This window comes from Rhinolophus ferrumequinum, chromosome 9, assembly GCF_004115265.2.
Source record: "Rhinolophus ferrumequinum isolate MPI-CBG mRhiFer1 chromosome 9, mRhiFer1_v1.p, whole genome shotgun sequence".
Classification (NCBI taxonomy): domain Eukaryota; kingdom Metazoa; phylum Chordata; class Mammalia; order Chiroptera; family Rhinolophidae; genus Rhinolophus; species Rhinolophus ferrumequinum.
This window is the reverse complement of record NC_046292.1, coordinates 30748215-30766078: the sequence shown is the minus strand read 5'-3', so window position 1 is coordinate 30766078 and position 17864 is coordinate 30748215. Positions and strand designations below refer to the sequence as shown.

The 17864-nt window shown below is 54.8% G+C and overlaps 1 protein-coding gene across 24 annotated transcripts in view; it reads right to left on the bottom strand.

Moving 5' to 3' along the window:
- PTPRF (protein tyrosine phosphatase receptor type F) overlaps positions 1-17864 on the bottom strand; it is an 86793-nt gene that overhangs the window by 49079 nt on the left and 19850 nt on the right. For all 24 annotated transcript variants that reach the window (XM_033115085.1, XM_033115095.1, XM_033115096.1 and 21 more), the window contains 3 exons: positions 14930-15075; positions 14636-14777; positions 1085-1273 (listed from right to left, as the gene is read on the bottom strand). In XM_033115085.1, the coding sequence (XP_032970976.1) occupies positions 1085-1273; positions 14636-14777; positions 14930-15075 (477 nt within the window). The remainder of the gene's footprint in view (positions 1-1084; positions 1274-14635; positions 14778-14929; positions 15076-17864) is intronic.

The window sequence follows — 17864 nt, the reverse complement described above, 5'->3', positions numbered from 1 at the left end:
TCTTGTTGAGTTTTAATTAAATTAAACGATCTAACACTTCGTAGGCTGTCTCAGGCGGCCATCGCTGGGGCCGGCCTCCTGCCCCTGCTGGGCAAATCATCTCTCCCTCCTCCCCTGGGCCCCATGGGGGTGTCGACCTGGTGGGAGTCAGTGGGGAGGGGCTGGCACCCCAGGGAGTGGCAGGGGTGCCTCTGAAGCTGGCAGAGCCCGGAACAGAGCTGAGTCATGTCCTCCCGTGCAGTGCTGACACAACTGAGGGGCAGCAGGGCTCTGACCGGTACTGGCCACCCTGACGAAGCCCCCAATCCCACAGCTGGCAGGAGGACTTCTAGACCGAGGCCTATCGGTCCAGCTACGCTGGCAGCAGACGCAGAATGCAGCTAAGTTGATTCCGAGCCTCCTTTCCCGCCTGCTCCGTTCCCACAAAAACTGAATCAATTATCCTGGCGGGAGCCTGATGGGCAGATCGATCAATGGGGCGACACCTCCCGCCCGGTCAAGACGGCATCCTTGCTCCCAGGGCTCCAAGCTGGCTCTACTGAGACATCCAGAGGAGACAGGTGGCCCTGGTGGCTCAGGGACGGCAGCCCGTCCCCCGGGCTCCAAGCCTCTAAAGTCCGGCCTTTTGAAGCCTGATGCATCAGGCATCTTTGGCCTCTGTCACTGCGGTCTGGAGAAGCAAATAGCAGCAGCATCCAGACCCCTCTCAGGCCAGGCTCCAGGAAAGGTGGAGGATGAACACCCACAGAACAACTTCGCAGAGCCCATCACCAGACTGGGCATGGCACCCATGATGTGAGGAGCAGGGCTGGCCCACAGTCTGGGATCTGACAATCTCGGGAAGGTAAAAGAATCACCAATAACTAGCCCTCACTGACCAGCTCTCTTCCCAGGCCAGGTGGGCCTATAGCAAGATGCAGTCCACCCACTGGGTGCCCTCTGCTCAGCCCTGGAGGGTCAGCTCCAGGCTGAGGTCTCCTGTGGCTCCCAGGCACCCAGGCCCAAGAAGGAAGACTGTGCTGGGTTCTGGCCAGACACCTTTCCTCACACCTGCATGGCCTCTTGACCCCCGCCCTCTGCTCACCTGAACGCAGCTGCTTGATACGGCCATTGCTGGTGGTGGGATCCACAGGGAGGAAGTCCTTAAACCAGGAGATCTCAGGATCTGGATTCCCGCCTGCTGCACACAACATGGTGGCTGTGCGCGCTTTCTCCACCACCTTCAGCTGAGGCCCCATGTCGATGGAGGGGAACCCTGCAGGCAGCTGGTCCTCTGCAGACAAATAGCAGATGTGCATGTCAGGGCTGGAACACCCCTCTGTGGGAGGCTTCCCCTGACTCCCAGGTTGGCCAGGATCCTCAAGATTCTTCTCTTCCCAATCCCTGACTTCCAAACAGTCCTTAGCCCCAGTGCCCAAGCCTGCCCTTCACAGGGCTGGGGGCTGCAGTGGGGCCCACACTGCCTTGTCAGGGAGTTGGTTTTCAGATCTGAGAAGCAACGCCTCAGACTGAAGATGTCAGCACTTATCTCTCTGGGCTCTGGGAAAACCAAGGATTGATGCTCTGCTGGCTGCAGCAGAAAGTGCTACACAAATGTGGGCTGCGGGGGGCCCACAGCTGACACGGTGGCGTCAACAGCCACACTCAGCCTGAAGGCTCCTCGTGCTGTCCAACACCCCACCCCCCGCCCCTGTCTGCACGTGCAGTGTCCCCAATGCTGCCTGCATGCAGCCTTTAGCTCCACCGCATAGCAGAGGCCCAAGTCACAGCCTGGGTTCCGGCCATGACTCCAAACACCTCCTGCCCTACCAATGCGCCACCCTCACCCCTGGGCTTGACTCTGGCCCCTTCTCTACTGCAGCCTTGACCATGATCTCCTCCCTTACTCGGTCTTGAGCTTGCAGCCCACTGTCAGGCCTGGAGACCATGTCTGAGCATGTGGAGGCTAAGGAGATAAAAAAGCTCTGAGGAAACCAAAAGTTGACGGGGGGAACAACACTCCTCCCTGGCTGCCTACTCCCAGTTCAAAGAGAAGTCACTTCCATGGGTGTAACAGAAGCAGACATCCGCAGCTCACCCCCACTGCCACTGCACACGGACTCCTAAACCGGCCCTCAGAGGCTGGGGAGCAAGGCTGCGTACTCCCCACTGTGGAAGCGTAAGGGGCTGGGAGCACAGGTGGTGCAGACCAAGTGGGACTCCCACTTCCACCACTAACTAGTTGTGACCTGGGTGTGTGACTCATGCTCTCTGTGTCTGTTTTTATCTGTAAATGGTGTTCAAGTGCCCACCTGGTAAAGCCATCGTGAGGACTACCGTATTTCCCTGAAAATAAGACCAGGTCTTATATTAATATTTGCTCCAAAAGACACATCAGGGCATATTTTCAGGGGATGTCTTGTTTTTTCATATACAACAATCTACACTTATTCAAATCTAGTCACGTCATCTTTTTCCGGAACATCATCATAACGTACTAAATGCATCTGTCTGGCTGACTGACGGTCTTAACTGGGGCTTATTTTCAGGGAAACACGGTACATATGATAATGTGTGTGAGGTGCTGCAGAGTGTCTGACAAAGACTCTGCACTCAATGACTATTAGCTGACATTATTACTATAACTAGCACGGGCTGCACCACTGGGGCCGACAGGTACCAAGACTAGGGCCTGGGGCCCCCTTCCCCATCCTGGGCTGGAGAGAGGCCCTTCCCCAAGAACAGACCACAGAGTGTGCGAGAACTCTCCAGAGCCTCTCTACCAGTGTGAATGTCTGGCATACCCCACAGGGGAAAGGAACACGTCCACTGTCAGTCTCCTGGTAGGGGCGACCAGGAGACTAGCACAGATCTGCACCTCCCTCCTACAGGCCCAGCACAAGATGGGTGTTTGGGGACATTTGCTGAGGTTTGGGGACATTTGCTGATGGGTGTTTGGGGACATGAGGATGCATGTGGCATCCTTAGGAGGAAAGAAAGTAAAGACTGGCAGTGCTGGCCTCCCTGGAAACTCTCAGAGACCCAGAGGGACTGAGTGGGGGTGAGGGGCAGGCAGGAGAGGAAGCTGGAGGAGCTCCAGCAGGCAGGGGCGAGACACCCTTCTATGGGATGTCAGATCCCTAGAGTGGTCTGCCAAGGCTCCAACTGCCATGTGCATCCCAAAGGGACCCCATCAGGAGATGGGGTTTGGGGGTTGGTAGCACAATTCCCAGTATGGCCTGGTAGGGGCGTCCCCAGCCTCTTCCGGTAGCTTCCCCACCTGCAGCCCTATAAATTCCAGATGTGACCCCAGCGTCTCCTTGGCTGTAAATATGACACCACAGCGTCCTAACTTTCAGCTAATTTTTAAAAGGAAAATGTTCAACAGTGGCAAGAAAAAGGAGGATGGAAATGAGGCAGGACTCGGGATGCACCAAGCAGGGGAACAGCTCTTTGGCTCTGCCGCTGCTTGCTTTCACAGAAAGGCCCAGGAAGGGCCTCAGGCCCAGCTCTCCCCGCCCGCCCTCCCTGCCCTCCTCAGCAGCGAGGGGTCACTCAGAACTGCCAGGGCCAACCTAGCCCAGTCTAGAGCTCTTCCCAGACATCAATCCTACCCCCTAAGTACCCCCGTCCTAAACAGTGGGGTGGGGGATGCAGAGGGGGTTCAGGGCCTGCCAGAGTTAGAGTCCAGGAGTCAGTTGGCTCCCAACTCTACCAGCAAAGTACTGATCAAGGAGAAGGAAAGTACAAACATTTGCAGCCCTGTGTCCCAGGAATCTACTCTGAATTCCTCACACGGAGAAGGTCTTTGGGATTTATGCCAAATTAAGGACAATTAATTTTCTTCCCTCAATTATCGCACCCTCAATGGCTCTGTCCTTGGCTCAGATCATACCTTAGGCCCCACCGCCAGAGTTTAAAGCCGGCATGTGTGAAGAGCTGTCCGTAAAACAGCAGGACCCAAAAGCCAGTCCCTTGTGCCAAGGAGGCTTCCAGGCAGAACTCACGAGGCTGCATGTCTGCACCTCAGGATGGAGACGCGTGCCTCGCAGGCGGACTCCAGCCCCTCAGGAGTCAGTGCTGTCTCTTCCTGCTATGCTCACTCGGGGGCCTCCAGCACATTCAGACGTAGCTAAGGACCGCAGCCGGTTACTGACGCCCGCCGTGTGGCTGGCCAGTCTGAGCGCTTGTGCACTGTTGTAACTGACCCATCACCGACTGGCACATTTATCCCCTTCAGCCCCCAGAACCCACAGGAGCTGGGTTCACTGTAGCCTAAACCACTCAGGCTGAAGACCAGGCAAATTCCTCATGATCACTCCAAACCCAGCAACAATTGTGAAAACTGAGGTCCAGATATGAGGCAGGAAAGGTTACATTAATGAAGCATTCAGTACCTTCTAGGTATTAAGTTAAAATGCTTAACAAAATAATTTAATCTTTACCAAAACCTTGAGGTATATGAACAAATGGGGGCTTAGAGACATCTAAAAACCTGCCCAAGGTCACACAGCTAGATGGGAGGGGGAGCTGGGAGGAGACCAGGTGCTGGGACCCTACACCTGGCAGGGCTGGGCCTGAGCAGGGCAGGCGGAGGTGAGGACGCACCTCTGGGGGTGCCCTGCCACCATCCTGGCTCACTTCCTTAAGGTTTGCCCCGCCCTCCCCCATGCCTTCCGATGTCTTCAGGCTCAGCCGCTCCACAGCAGGCCCCTCTGCACACAAACTGCTGCATTTTTATTTACTGCAGAACACTCGACTATCCCCACACGTGGCCACCCGTGGGCACGCACCCACGTTCCAACACCCTTATGTACCGGTCACGCAGAGTCCGCTCAAAACCTGTTCTGCAGAACCGGAGGGGAGGAAGGGCCCCTCCCCCTTCCAGGCCACCCGGTAACCATGGCAACTGCAAGGCGGCTGAAGGGTTGCGTGCGCACACGTGTCCATGCATCACTGTCCAAGGAGCTGCAGCCCCTCCCTCCTGGCCTGGGTGGAGCCTCTGTGCCCCCTCCCAGGACCCAGGTTCCCAACTCCAGGGAACCCTCCCTCTTAGGTGTCCTTCAGGATCAACGGATACTTAGCTACTTCCAACACCCTCTGCGCAGCATAGCACCGGGGAGGTCCCCACACCTGCCGCACAGCCTCAACGCCTGGCATCTGCAGTCTCTGTCCCTGTGGGGTCGAGGTCTCTCCACCCTCTCGTAAGGGACAGGAGAAGCCCATGGGGACTTTAGGGGACTTCAGAGGTGCCAGGAGTCCAAGTCTCTACAGCTGTTTGTGGACTGCAGTAGCACGCACATGTAGGGTGCACACACATTCCCCAGGGTCTGCTGGCACAGACCTCTGTGTACCTGTGGTGGGCGCCCATGTGTACAAATGGCTCCTGCTCCAAACCGTGCTTGTTTTTAGATACTGCAGAGGGAAACCTGACCCCTTTCCTGCTGTCCCCAATAGGCAGAGGAAGATGACAGGGTTGTGTGTGTGCTGGGGGAGGGGGTGGTAGGGGGGAGGTTGGGAGCCTAAGGCTCAGAGAGGTGCAGGAGCTTGGCTGAGGTACCACAGTAGTGGTGGTGTGGATCCGTTCAAACTCAGAGCTCACCTGCTACCTTGGTGGCTTCCTGGAAGAGGAAGGAGACGTAAGAGTAGGAAACACTTGAGTAGGGGAGGCAGGGGGAGCTTTCTGGGGGGAGGGAGGGACTGCCTGAGCAAAGGCTGTAGGAGGGTGTGGAGACAGTAGGAAGGTGAGTCTGGCTGGAGCTAAGAAAAATGTTGGGGTCATGATAGATGAGACTAGGGTGGGGGTGGGCAGAGGATCAGCTTCTGCTGGCTGAAATGATAAGACGGGGAGTCTGCTGGAGACCCCTACAAAGCACACACAAGTCTCTTTGTCCAGCTAAGCCTGGGATGCCTGAGGCAGAGTGTGGGCCAGAGGGAGGGGGCTGCACCAGGGAAGCCGACAGATGGAGAAGCCTTGCAGGGTCCCTGGGTGGGCAGCACCTTCTGTCAGCACAGCCTTCTCACCCTTGTTTACCCAGCTTCATGGCGTCTCTGTGTACATGCAGGCACACACCGGCACACACATATACAGGCTCCCTGGGGCGGCACCATCTGTAAGCCTGACCCCTTCGCTGCGTGGAGTGTTGGGCCTGGCCACCCTGTCTCTGAACACACAGACACTTAGAAACATGCACAGTCACAGAGACATACATGAGGAAAGAGACAGGTGCAAAAACAGAAACCTACATGTGCATGCGGAAGGGCACCTGCAGTGACAAGCACCTGTGGATACAGACTCACGCAAGCAGAGGCAGTGCACGCAGACACACAAACACACATGTAGAGACATGCAGTCAGAGATACAGGTGTGCTGAGACACGTGCACCTGAAGAGACACGCAGGAACAGACACGTGGAAAGCACGAAGACCTACAGACATACGAAGCAACCTTGTGGGTTGCTGCTGGCACCCCCAGCCCTCATGCACTCGGAGGAAACCAAGACCATCTCAGGCCCTATCCCCGAGACAGCTCCATCCTTAGCAGAGTCAGACTAAGATACCCCCTAGCAAGTCAGAAGGCACCCCCAGACCTGAAGGATCCTACACTCTTCCAGAAAGCCCCCCCCCCGCCCCCAGGCTTCCAGGCAGTGAAGGGGGGCCTGGGGAGCCTTGCCCATCTCCCTTCACAGCTTTCAGTCTTGATTTTCAGCTTTTTCCAAGAGAAAACTCCCACCTCTTCCAGCACTCAGATTTCATCAAACTTGGCATCTTAAAAGCCTGTTTTGTTTTTGAATCTGAGCTGTTTGGGGCCTGTCAGCAGTCGTGGCCTCCCCCTCTCAGTCGCCACTCCCAACCTGGGGCTTACCTGGCGCCTCACACAGCCCTATTCACCCTTCTCAGCAACACACACCCAAGTGACCTGGGGGCCATCTCCTGGGCACACACCCTACCCACACTATGGCTTCTGGGCCCTGGCCCATGCTGGACTCTCCTCCTGGAGGTTCCCCCACCTCCCTCCTACTCCAGGAAGATTCTTTTGATCCATTTACACCCCACCCTCCCAACCCCGTGCAAGCCGTGTCACTCCAGACCACGGACAACCTCCCACTCATTCCTTAGGCCCCTGCAGCCCAGCTGCCACCCCCACTGCTTCCTGCCAAGGTGCTCCCCAAGGTCAATCATGACTCCATGGAGATAAACCCGAAGGATACTTCTCAGCCATCTTGCCTCACCTCTGGACAACACTCCTTCCCCCTCCATGTCGTCTTTTCTCTTGACTTCCATGGCCTCACTCTGTTTCCCTCCTACCTATCAGGCCCCTCCTCACCAGATTCCTATGGAAACTCCCCTCCCAACATGAAGAGTTAGCTTCTGGTGCTCCATCCAGGTCCCCTTCCTCCCCTCTTGGCTCTGGCTTCCTGAGATTTCCCATTTCTTGGCCTTCAAAACTCTATCTCCATATGTCCCTTAAGAGTGCCAAGCAAATCTGAACAAGGCCTCCTTGACACCTCCCTGGGATGCCGGTGCATGCCTGATACAACAGATTTCTAACTGGACTCACCAACCTGCCTCTTCAGACCTGGTCCTCCTCCCATACCTGAATCTTGGAAAACAGCACCGCTATCTACCTGGCCCCAGAGCCAGTAACCCAGAGGCTCCCGCCTCTCCAATCCCACAAGTAGCCAGGCAGGCCATCACGCTTTCTAAACTACTTGTAACCCAGTCTACCTTCCTCCCTTACCCACTGCCTGGGTTTGGGCCTCTGCCACCTATCACCTGGGCTTCAAGGCTACCCCCAACTTCTTACTGGTCTCCCTCCACCTCACTCTGCACTCCCAGGGACCTTTCTGAAACATACTTTTTTTTTTTTAATTGAGGAAGGGCAATAGGACTTTATTGGGGAACAGTGTGTACTTCCAGAACTTTTTTCCAAGTCAAGTTTTTGTCTTTTCAATCTTAGTTGTGGAGGGTGCAGCTCAGCTCCAGGTTCAGTTGCCGTTGCTAGTTGCAAGGGGCGCAGCCCACCATCCCTTGCGGGAGTCGAACCAGCAACCTTGTGGTTTAGAGGACACGCTCCAACCAACTGAGCCATCCAGGAGCTCAGCGGCAGCTCAGCTCAAGGTGCCATGTTCAATCTTAGTTGCAGGTGGCACTGCCCACCATCCCTTGTAGGATTCGAGGAATCGAACTGGCAACCTTGTGGTTGAGAGCCCACTGGCCCATGTGGGAATCGAACCGGCAGCCTTCAGAGTTAGGAGCACGGAGCTCCAACCGCCTGAGCCACCGGGCCGGCCCCTGAAACATACATTTTGATCATGTCATTCCCCTGATTAAAATCCTTTCTCCTCTGGGAACCAGGGGGAGAAGGCACCTCACCAAGGATGGAGAATGTGCACACACAGGGGCATTTAAACCCTCCAGCTTGGGGTGGCCGGATGGCTCAGGTGGTTAGAGCTTGAGCTCCGAGCAAAAGGGTTGCCAGTTTGATTCCCACATGAGCCAGTGAGCTGTGCCCTCCACAACTAAAGACAACGAGCTGCCACTGAGCTTCCAGAAGGGGTGGCCGGATGGCTCAGTTGGTTAGAGTGTGAGCTCTCAACAAGGCTGTCGGTTCAATTCCCACATGAGATGGTGGGCTGCACCCCCTGTAACTAAAGACGGAAAACGGTGACTGGACTTGGAGCTGAGCTGTGCCCTGCACAATTAAACTGAAGGACGACTTGGGCCCGGAGAAACACACTGTTCCCCAATATAAAAAAAAAATTAAAAAAATAAATAAAACCGAGGGCCAGCCCAGTGGCTCAGGTGGTTGAAGTGAAGCGTGTGCTCCTAACACTGAGGTCGCTGGTTCAATTCCCACATCGGCCAGTGAGCTGCGCCCTCTACAGTTAAGATTGTGAACAACAGCTCTCCCTGGAGGTGGGCTGCCGTGAGCTGCCGTGGGCTGCCGTGGGCTGCCGTGAGCTGCCGTGGGCTGCCGTGGGCTGCCGTGAGCTGCCGTGAGCTGCCGTGAGAGGCCAGCAGCCAGCGTGAGCGGCTGTGGGCTGCTGTGTGCTGCCGTGGGCCACCATGTGCTTCTATGAGTGGCCGGCAGCCAGTGAGAGCTGCTGTGAGCGTCCGACCGACAATTGGCCAGGGAGGAATGCAAGGCTCATAACACCAGCATAGGCCAGGGAGCTGTGTCCTACACAACTAGACTGAGGAAACAGCGGCTTGAACCGGAGTGGGGGGGGGCAGAAGAAGTTGGGGGGAATAAAAGAAAACCTCCAACTTGGCTAGCTGTTCCCAGAACTTCCCAGTTCCGCTGTGGTCATGAGGCTGGGGGAGAGGGGAGTATTGAGAGGGCCATGTATATAGCAGGGTTTTGTAAGCACCTGTGGCTACAGAGGTGGGAGGGACAGATGAGCACAGGGGAGGTGAGGTGCCAAGTGTCTGTGGCTAATAGAAGAGGCAGGTGTACTGCCCACCCCCAAGGAGGACCCATTCAGAAGGAAGTCCGCTTGAGCCCTTGAAGACAGATCAGAACTAGAAAGAATGAGGGATTCCAGGTACCAAGAAACCCACAGTTTGACTTTCAAGGGCCTCCTGGCAGTGCCCACCTACCTGACGTCTCTCCCACCCCATGCCTGGGGCCTAGAACTCTCCAGGAAATGGTTGCAGAGTCTCATATCTGGCTGGTCTCAAATGCTACTGTGGTCATGATAGGGGTTGGAAGGTCAGAGACCAGTCAGTGGACCAGAAGCATGAAGTTTTGCCTCAGCTGCAAGGGGAGGAGCAGAAGCTGGCCCAGGTTCTAGGTTTTCTGTGGCTGCAAATCAGGAAGGTGACAGGCCCTGCTTCCACAAAATGAGCCTGTTACCCAGACACACATGCAGGCAACAGGAAAGGGGTACATCCTGCCACTTGGGAAGTCATCCTCTGCCTGCAGTAGCCCTTTACCCCCCAAACTCAGGCCTAGGCCAGGGGCAGGGAGGAGGGTGAAGCAGGTAGAGCTGACTCCTTGGAAAAAGAAGCTCCCTGACGAGCGCTGCTCCAGGTCCGGCCCAGCCCAGGAGAGCTCAGGACAGAGGCATAGGTTGCTCATCAGCCCTCATGTCCCTGGGTCTGTTTCCAAAGAGATTATGGGTGGAAGGGGGTTTAAGAGGTCCTTCATCACCGCACAGGTCCCAAAGCTGGCCAGGGGCAGAGCCAGGGCAGAGCCCAGGGATCCAGGCCCAGCACTGACTGTTACCCCACTCCAGTTACTACCCCACATGCCTGAGAGTCGGCCCCTCAGAGCCTGCCCTGACGTAGGCAAGACCAGGCACTCCATGCAGGCACCAGGATTTCTTGGTGTCTTGGCCAGTCAGCAGACACCAAGGCCAGGTGGGAACAGGTAAAAGGGTACCTAGTCTTGGTGGGGGTAAGGGGAGGGGAGGAGAAAGTCCCAAGGTCTAGGCAGGATCCCTGTCTGGTGCACCCTCCCGTCTGGCCTAGTTGCAGAAGAACTGCTGAGGTGCTGTTGCAGGCTCTGAGAGGAGCTCAGCCTGACCACTCTGTCCCACATTCATCTCTGGCCAGCTGCTCCAGCTGACCAACAACTCTGAGCAGGGAATCCTGTGGGGTTTCAGAGACAATGAGCCCAGACCCAGCATCTCTGACCTCCCACAGCACCAGTCTGACAACACGTTCGGCTCAGGCTGTTTGCTGAGCACCTCCCTTGCTGTACACACAGCCCATAAGGTGCATACCACCTGCTGTATATACCACACCATGCATACACACTGTCTGACGCATGCGTGCGCATGTGTGCATGTACACACACACACACACACACACACACACAATGCGTGATGTATACCACCTCCGTACACACCACACACCCCCAGTCTGCTGCTCACCCCCTACTGTATATAGAGCCTGTAAGCACACACCTGCTATACACACTGCACCACACACCTCACACGCACTGCCTTACACAAGGCACACAGGGCACCCACACCACACACAGGGCGCACATTATCTGTTTCGTCCCTGACCACAAGTCAAACGCTGCCGCCTACGCCCGAAGCCCTCAGAGCCAGGCCCTCCAGGACAAAGTCAGAAACAGCTCATCCCTGCACCTCCGCCTTTGCCTCTTCGACCTCCCTCTCCTTCCTGGCCTTTCCTGAACCCACCCAAGTCACCTCGGCCACACCTCTGCTGTCTGACCACCTCTGGGGCTTTCCTGACTACTGTCCTGCCTGGCCACATGAGTCTGTGACCTCGAGACTGAGCACCAAGACCCTCGCTCCCCCGACCTCCAGGAGGGAAAGGCCAAGAAGCCAGGCCTGCTTCCCCTCCCCCTCTGCTCCCCCTCCCTCACGAGGGAAAATGTCAGATTCCCTGTCTCAGTGGCGGCAGCGGGCGGGTTGGAGGGGGAGTGATTCAGCTGCCTCAAGAGTGTGGAGCGAGAAGAGCTTTTCCTGCCATTACCCAGCGAGGGAGAGGCTGGTGCGCTAATGGCTTCAATTACCACTCAGACAGGAACGCTGGGCGGCGGGCCCTGTGCTCCTCACGGCCCAGGCCAGGCTCACCCCCAGCCAGCTTGTGCTGCTGTACAGCCACCGAGGCATTGCAGGGCAGCAGGGACTCTGCCTGGGCAGCTGGGTGCGAAGGCCCTGATCGGGGCACTCCCAGAGGCTCCAGGGGAGCTGAGTATGAGGGAAATGGGGCGAGATGGACTTGTAGGCCTGGGCTCCCTTTTGGGGGTACACCGACCCCTCCTCTGATGCAGGCTGATCTAGGTAGCCCTCAGCCACTGCCCTGAAGAGCCCAGATTGTGGTGACGGCCCCTGTCCAGTGCCAGTCATCCTTCTGCCCTGTTCCTAGACACCCCAGGTTTTCCTGGCTAGCACAGGCGGCCTGGGACAGGGTGCAGGCGGGGCAGTCAGTCTGGGCCACATCCCGGCCGCGCCCCCTGGCACCTTCGAGGCCTCCCACTGCACTCTTTTCCGCCAAGCCCAGAGTCGGTCAAGGTTACACAGACCAACATGGTAAGTCAGCATTTCGTCTTCCGGGTGCTATGTTTCAGGAGAAGGAGGGGCTCATTCAGGCCCACAGCTCCACCCCCACCCAGACAGGGAGCAAGGGTAGAACAGGGACCTGCTCCAGACTCTGCCCAACATCCTCAGACACCTCCCATATCCTGGGAGCACAAACATACCCCAGACCCTGCTAAAGAAACCCTCATCTAAGGCCCCTCAGGATGGAGCGATCCCCCTGCAAGTCTGACTCCCTCACCTCGGGCCCTGAAAGACCATCCTCGTCCTCCTCAATCTTCTAAAAGATAAAGCTGCCCAGGGCAGTGGTGGGGGTAGGAGTTTGCTCACAAAGGACCTGGGGGAAGCGCCAGAGCTGGGGCACAGGGGCTTTGGGGGGACTTCTCTCTCAACATTAACAAGGAGGCCCTCTTTCTCCAGTATGAGAGCCCGAGAAGATGCCCTCCGGACCACAGTCTGGCTCTTCAGCCAGACTTCCCAAATGCCAGGGCAGGGCACATGGCTCCCTGCTGGGGCAGACACCAACAGGAGGGAAGGCAGTACTGAAATACTGTCCTCGGGTCATGAGTGGGGAAACTGAGGTCAGGGGTAGCAGAATCAGAATACTAGCAATCAGCGATTCTGACCCAGGGCCCATCCTCTAGTCCCCTACCACACAGGTAAGCACCCGCTATGGGAGAAGGTAGGGGCTGCATGACCCAGATAATGCCAGGCAGCACAGAAGCTGCCCATGCCTGGGCCTCAGGATGTGCAGCTTCCAGCCCAACAGTCTAGCTACCATTAATGATGGAATCCTGCGAAGTACTTAACTACATCACATTTGATCCTCCAAACAAGCCTCGGCAGTAGGTATTATATCCCTGTTTACAGATAGAGCAAACAAGGCTCAGAGGCACAGTTACTTGCCCAAGGTCATAAGGTGAGAGTAAGTGGTCCAGAGCCCCTGCTCTTAATTACTGTCCTCCACTGCCCCTTGAAGTTGGAGGGTCCCACCCCATCTCACAGGAGACACACAGATGCAAAGGAATTACCGAATGGATGTGTGAACAAATAAAGCCACAGCGTAAAAATGGCCAATGTGAAAAGATGCTCAACTGCTCTTGTAATCAAAGAAATGCAAATTAAATTGAGATGCCATTTTTTGCCTATTTACTTGGCAAAGATATTTTTTTAATGGTAATTCCCACGGCTGGGGAGGATGTGCAGAAAAGAGGCCCTCTTATGACCTGCTTGGTGGGACTGTAAACTGACACAATCTTCTGGAAATATTGAAAGGCTTAAAAATTCATGTGCCATTTGATTCAGCAATTCCACTTCCATGAATCTAGAATAAGGAAATAATCAGGAAAGTGAACACATCGTATCTGCAAGGACATGTATAGCACCTTATTTATAAAAGCAAAAAATTGGGAACAACCTATATGTCCAACAATAAGGGAATGGCTAAATAAATTAGGGTGCTTCCATGTGATACCCATAGCCATTAAAAATAACAATGCAGAAGAACTCTTAATAGGAAGGAAAATGTTCACGAGATACATATATATATTTTTTTAAAGCAGCCTACAAATCACTGGGCAAAATGTGATCCCATTTTTGTTACATATATAATGTGTGCACAGAAAATGGACTATAAGAAAATAATCAAATGTTAATAGTAGAGGTAAGACAACCAATGATTTTTATTTTTTCCTATGTGGTATTTTACACTTATCAAATTTTCAACAGTGAACAGGTATTGTTATTGTAATTTTTAAAAAAAGCAATAATGAAAACTGTATTTTGAAAATACGTGCAGACATAGTCAGACGGATGAATCCATCATAGCTGGGGGGGCTGATCAAATCACTCCCCATGCCATTCATGGCTTTGTATGCCCCCAGGAAAGTGCTGGATTGTTCTTCCCCGCTTTTCTCTGTGCCCTCCAGCTCCACCCACCTCCCAAAACCAAACTGAGCTGCTCAGGGTTCCTTGAAAGCTCCATTCTCTCCTGCCTCCGGGCCTTGGCACATGCCAATGCTGTTCCATCTGCCTAGGCCCCCCTCCCAACTCCCACTTATCCTCAGAACTAGCTTAGACAAAGCCCCCTTCTCCCCAATGCTTCCCCAGTCCCCTGGGCTGCCCCCACACTACTTAGTGCAGACTGAAGTCTTGAGGGCCCGGTCAGATGACCCTCTGGATGCACGGTAGCATGAGCGAGTTTTTGTGAATGAACGGAGGAGCCACCAAGTGAGAGAAGAACCTAGGCTCCCCACCTAGGGCCCTTGCAACAGGGAACACACCTCTCTGAAGCCCACCGGCAAGCTCCACATGAAAGTCAGATCCACTGCCACAAGCCATGTAACCAAGCAAGACAGAGCTGCTGCCCTTCACCTCAAGCCATACCTTAGGCCCCACCCGAGCAATGCCCTGGTCAGCAGGAGAATATGCACAGCTGACCTCAGCACAAGCCAAACAATCCAGGCCCGATCCAATGACCATCCCTGGCCACCGCTGACCTTCGTCAACCCCAGGATGGCCAGTTCTCCTCTCTGTCAAACACACACCAGCCCATGGCGGGGACAGGGCTGGCTGGATGGCTCTTCCCACACGGCAGTCTCTCTGCCCACCGTGCTATGTCCCTCCCTGGCACGTACCTTCAAGCACTGAGAGTTTGGCACTAGTGTTGATTTCTCCCAGACTGTTGGTGGCCGTGCACTCATAGATGGCTTCATCTCGCTGTACCCGCAGCGGCTGGATCCTCAGCACAGACCCTGCCCCATCATCAAACTCAATTACCTGCCGGAGGACAGACACGTGGTCACAACTCGCTCTGGGTCAGCCACCTCCCGCCTCCAAAATGCCCCGAAGGAGGGAGACCAAGGGAAGTGGATTTAAGACCAGATCGAAGAGTAGACAGACTCTGAGCCCCTTCCCACCCAAGGACGTACCTCGAAGCGCTGGGAGCTGACTTTCTTCCCCTTCTTCATCCATGTGATACGTGGCTTGGGTTCCCCTGTGGCTTGGCACACGAAGGAGGCCACCCCTCCTGACAGCCCAGTCTGGTCCTCAGGGACCTTAATGAAGACAGGTTTGCCTGGAGAGATGGAGACACTAAGTCACCATGGTACAGTCACTACAGACATGGTGGCAGTCATGGGGATGGGGATTGTGGCAAGAAAGATCTCCAGAGAAAATAACAGCAGTGACATCTAACCATTATACAGCGTTCACTATGTGCCAGGCACTATTCAAAGAGTTATAGGCTTATGAGAAGGGTGCTGTAATTACCTCTGCTTATACAGAGGAAAATTGAGGCACAGAGAAGTTAAGGGATTTACCCAGCATGACACAGCTGTTTAGTGGCAGAGCTGAGATGTGAATTCGGGAGTTCTGAGTCTGGAGTCCACGCTGTAACCTGTAACCCGCTACACGCTGGTCTCCCATCCCCCCATCAATCCCAAGCTCTAGGACAAAGGCACACTGAGAGCTGCCAGGAACAGCCCCAGCATCTCCCCCAGACCTGTGTCTTCCTCACTGCTCTCTACCTCAGTAATGGTACCTCCATCTACCTCAAGCTCAAGCCAGAAACCATGACTCCTCCTCTCCCCCAGCCCCCACATACCAGCAGTCCCGAAGGCCTAGACATTCCACCTCCTAAGTATCTCTGGAAATCTTCCCAGGTGAATGCTTTCCTGTAAATCTGCCCCCCTCACCCCGCCCCCACTGACAGGGTTATTGCCTTCTGACAGCCTGGGTGTCTCCCCACAGTGTCCACAGGGAGGTAGGGGGAGAGGACAAAGGAGGGGCTCAGACGCTGTACTGTCATGCCCACAACACCTTGAGGCACACACCACGGCCATCCTGGAGCACCTGTCTCCATGAACCCCACCACCAGGGTCACGTGACCAGAGCAACCCAGCCTTCACTAAGACGTGGCAACGCCTCGTTAATCCTGACAGCGGATCCATTTCCCATTAATCAGGCCAATGAACAGCTCCAGGAAGGCTAGTACCGTGAGAAATGACCTTTCAGTCGACCTGCTCGGTGCTGAGTCCAGGCCTGGCCCAGTCCCTGGCACAGAAACATGTATGCAGTGACGACAATACTTCACTAAGCACCCACTCTGCACCAGGTAGTTGATATCATTTAGTCCTGCATCAGTATTATCTCCAGTTTATAGGCTCTGAGAGGTCAAGTCACTTGTCCAAGGTCATACAGCCAATGAGTGGCACATTTGAGATTTGAATTCAAGCCTGCTTGAGTCCAAAACATCAGGCACAAAATCGTTCGCCTGGTATTGAAGGCCCGGGCAGGGGCAGGGGCAGTGGTGTGGTGGGGACCAACGCCAGGCCACAGAAGACTGAGGAGTGAGTGGGAGGCGAAGAAGTGGAGAGGAGAGTGAAGTGACTATTTAAACAAGACAGGCTGTGATGGGGAAAATAAAGAAAACATGGCACCGGGAGGGGATGAAGGCTGGAGGGGGTTTTTACATTTTGTTTCTTCTTTTTTTCCTAAGATGTGAAATAATGTTTAAATGCTGATGGGAAGAAGCCAGCATAGCGGGAGAGGGAGCCAATCCAGCAGTGAGAAGGAGAGCAGATGGGGCAAAGTCCAGGGAGACCACCAAGGTCAGGAGTTACAGGTACAGAGAGTAGGGAGGGCTTAGCCTTTTGGGAACAGGGAGGGAACCATCTTACTGAGCACCCTAGGGCCCAGTGGGCTCTGCAGGTTTTATGTAATTATTAAGCAGGACACTCACCATCTCTGAGCCTCCGTTTTCTCATCTGCAAAGTGTGACACAGATCGGTGCAGACGAAATATGATGCTGTCTGTAAACTGCCTGCACAGGCTCAACACACGGTGGGCCTTTCATGAGGGCAGCCATCACCCTCGTCAGCATTATCAGTCTTAAAACAATCCCATAACGTAGGTAGTATTATCATCCCCATTTTAGAGATGATAAAATGGAGGCTCAGGAGGTTACATAATGGGCAAATCAGAGTGATTTGGGGGTAAAACCAGGGTTTGATCCAGCGTTCCAAATCCTAAACTCAGGGACCCACCTGACTGCTCTTGGAGTAGCTAAAGGGGAGCAAGGGCAGCTAGCCCAAAGGAACCCGGGGCAGTCTTGGTGGGAAAACACACAAGTCTGGTGGGGACCAGAGTGGCATGGGGACAATACAAAGGTTCAGGAAGCCTTAGTTTGTCTTACCCTTCCCCCGAATGCCCTCTGAAGGAAGCTCCAGACTCCCCCAGTCTGCAGTTGTCTGCACAGCCTGTTCCTTTCAGACAGGTGCTCTCAGATTGGACTCTGACCACTCAAACTCCCCCAGGGGGTGGGGAGGATTCGCAGCCCCCCACATACACACACTGCATGCCCCTCCCGCACACCTGAGGACCTCTAAGCAGAGGCTTCCAGCACTCCTTCTGCACTGCCACCACCTTAGTCCAGACACCACCTTCCTTTGTCTGGACACTCCACCAACCTAACAAGCTGTGTTCCTGCCTCCAGTCTTGCCCCCTGCAGTCTATATTCTTTATTCAATAGCCGGGGTGAACTGACAGCCTCTCTCCCCTGATTAAAACCCTCCAAAGGCCTCTTACTGCTCTCAAAACAAAATTTAAACCTGACAGGTCTGATCCCGGCCACTCTCCATCCCCAGCCCCAGCCCCAGAGCCCTTGCTTCCCATCACCTGGATAAGCAACGTCCCCTCTGGCCTCAGGGCCTTTGCATAGACTGTTCCTCTGCCACAAACCCCTTAGACTATCTCTTTACCCACTAACTTCTGTTTCCCTTTCTGAACAGAATTTAAACATCATTTCTTCAGGAAAAGTTCCTTGGTCCCCCTGTCGCTGTCCCTACTTCCATTAGCTCGGTTCCT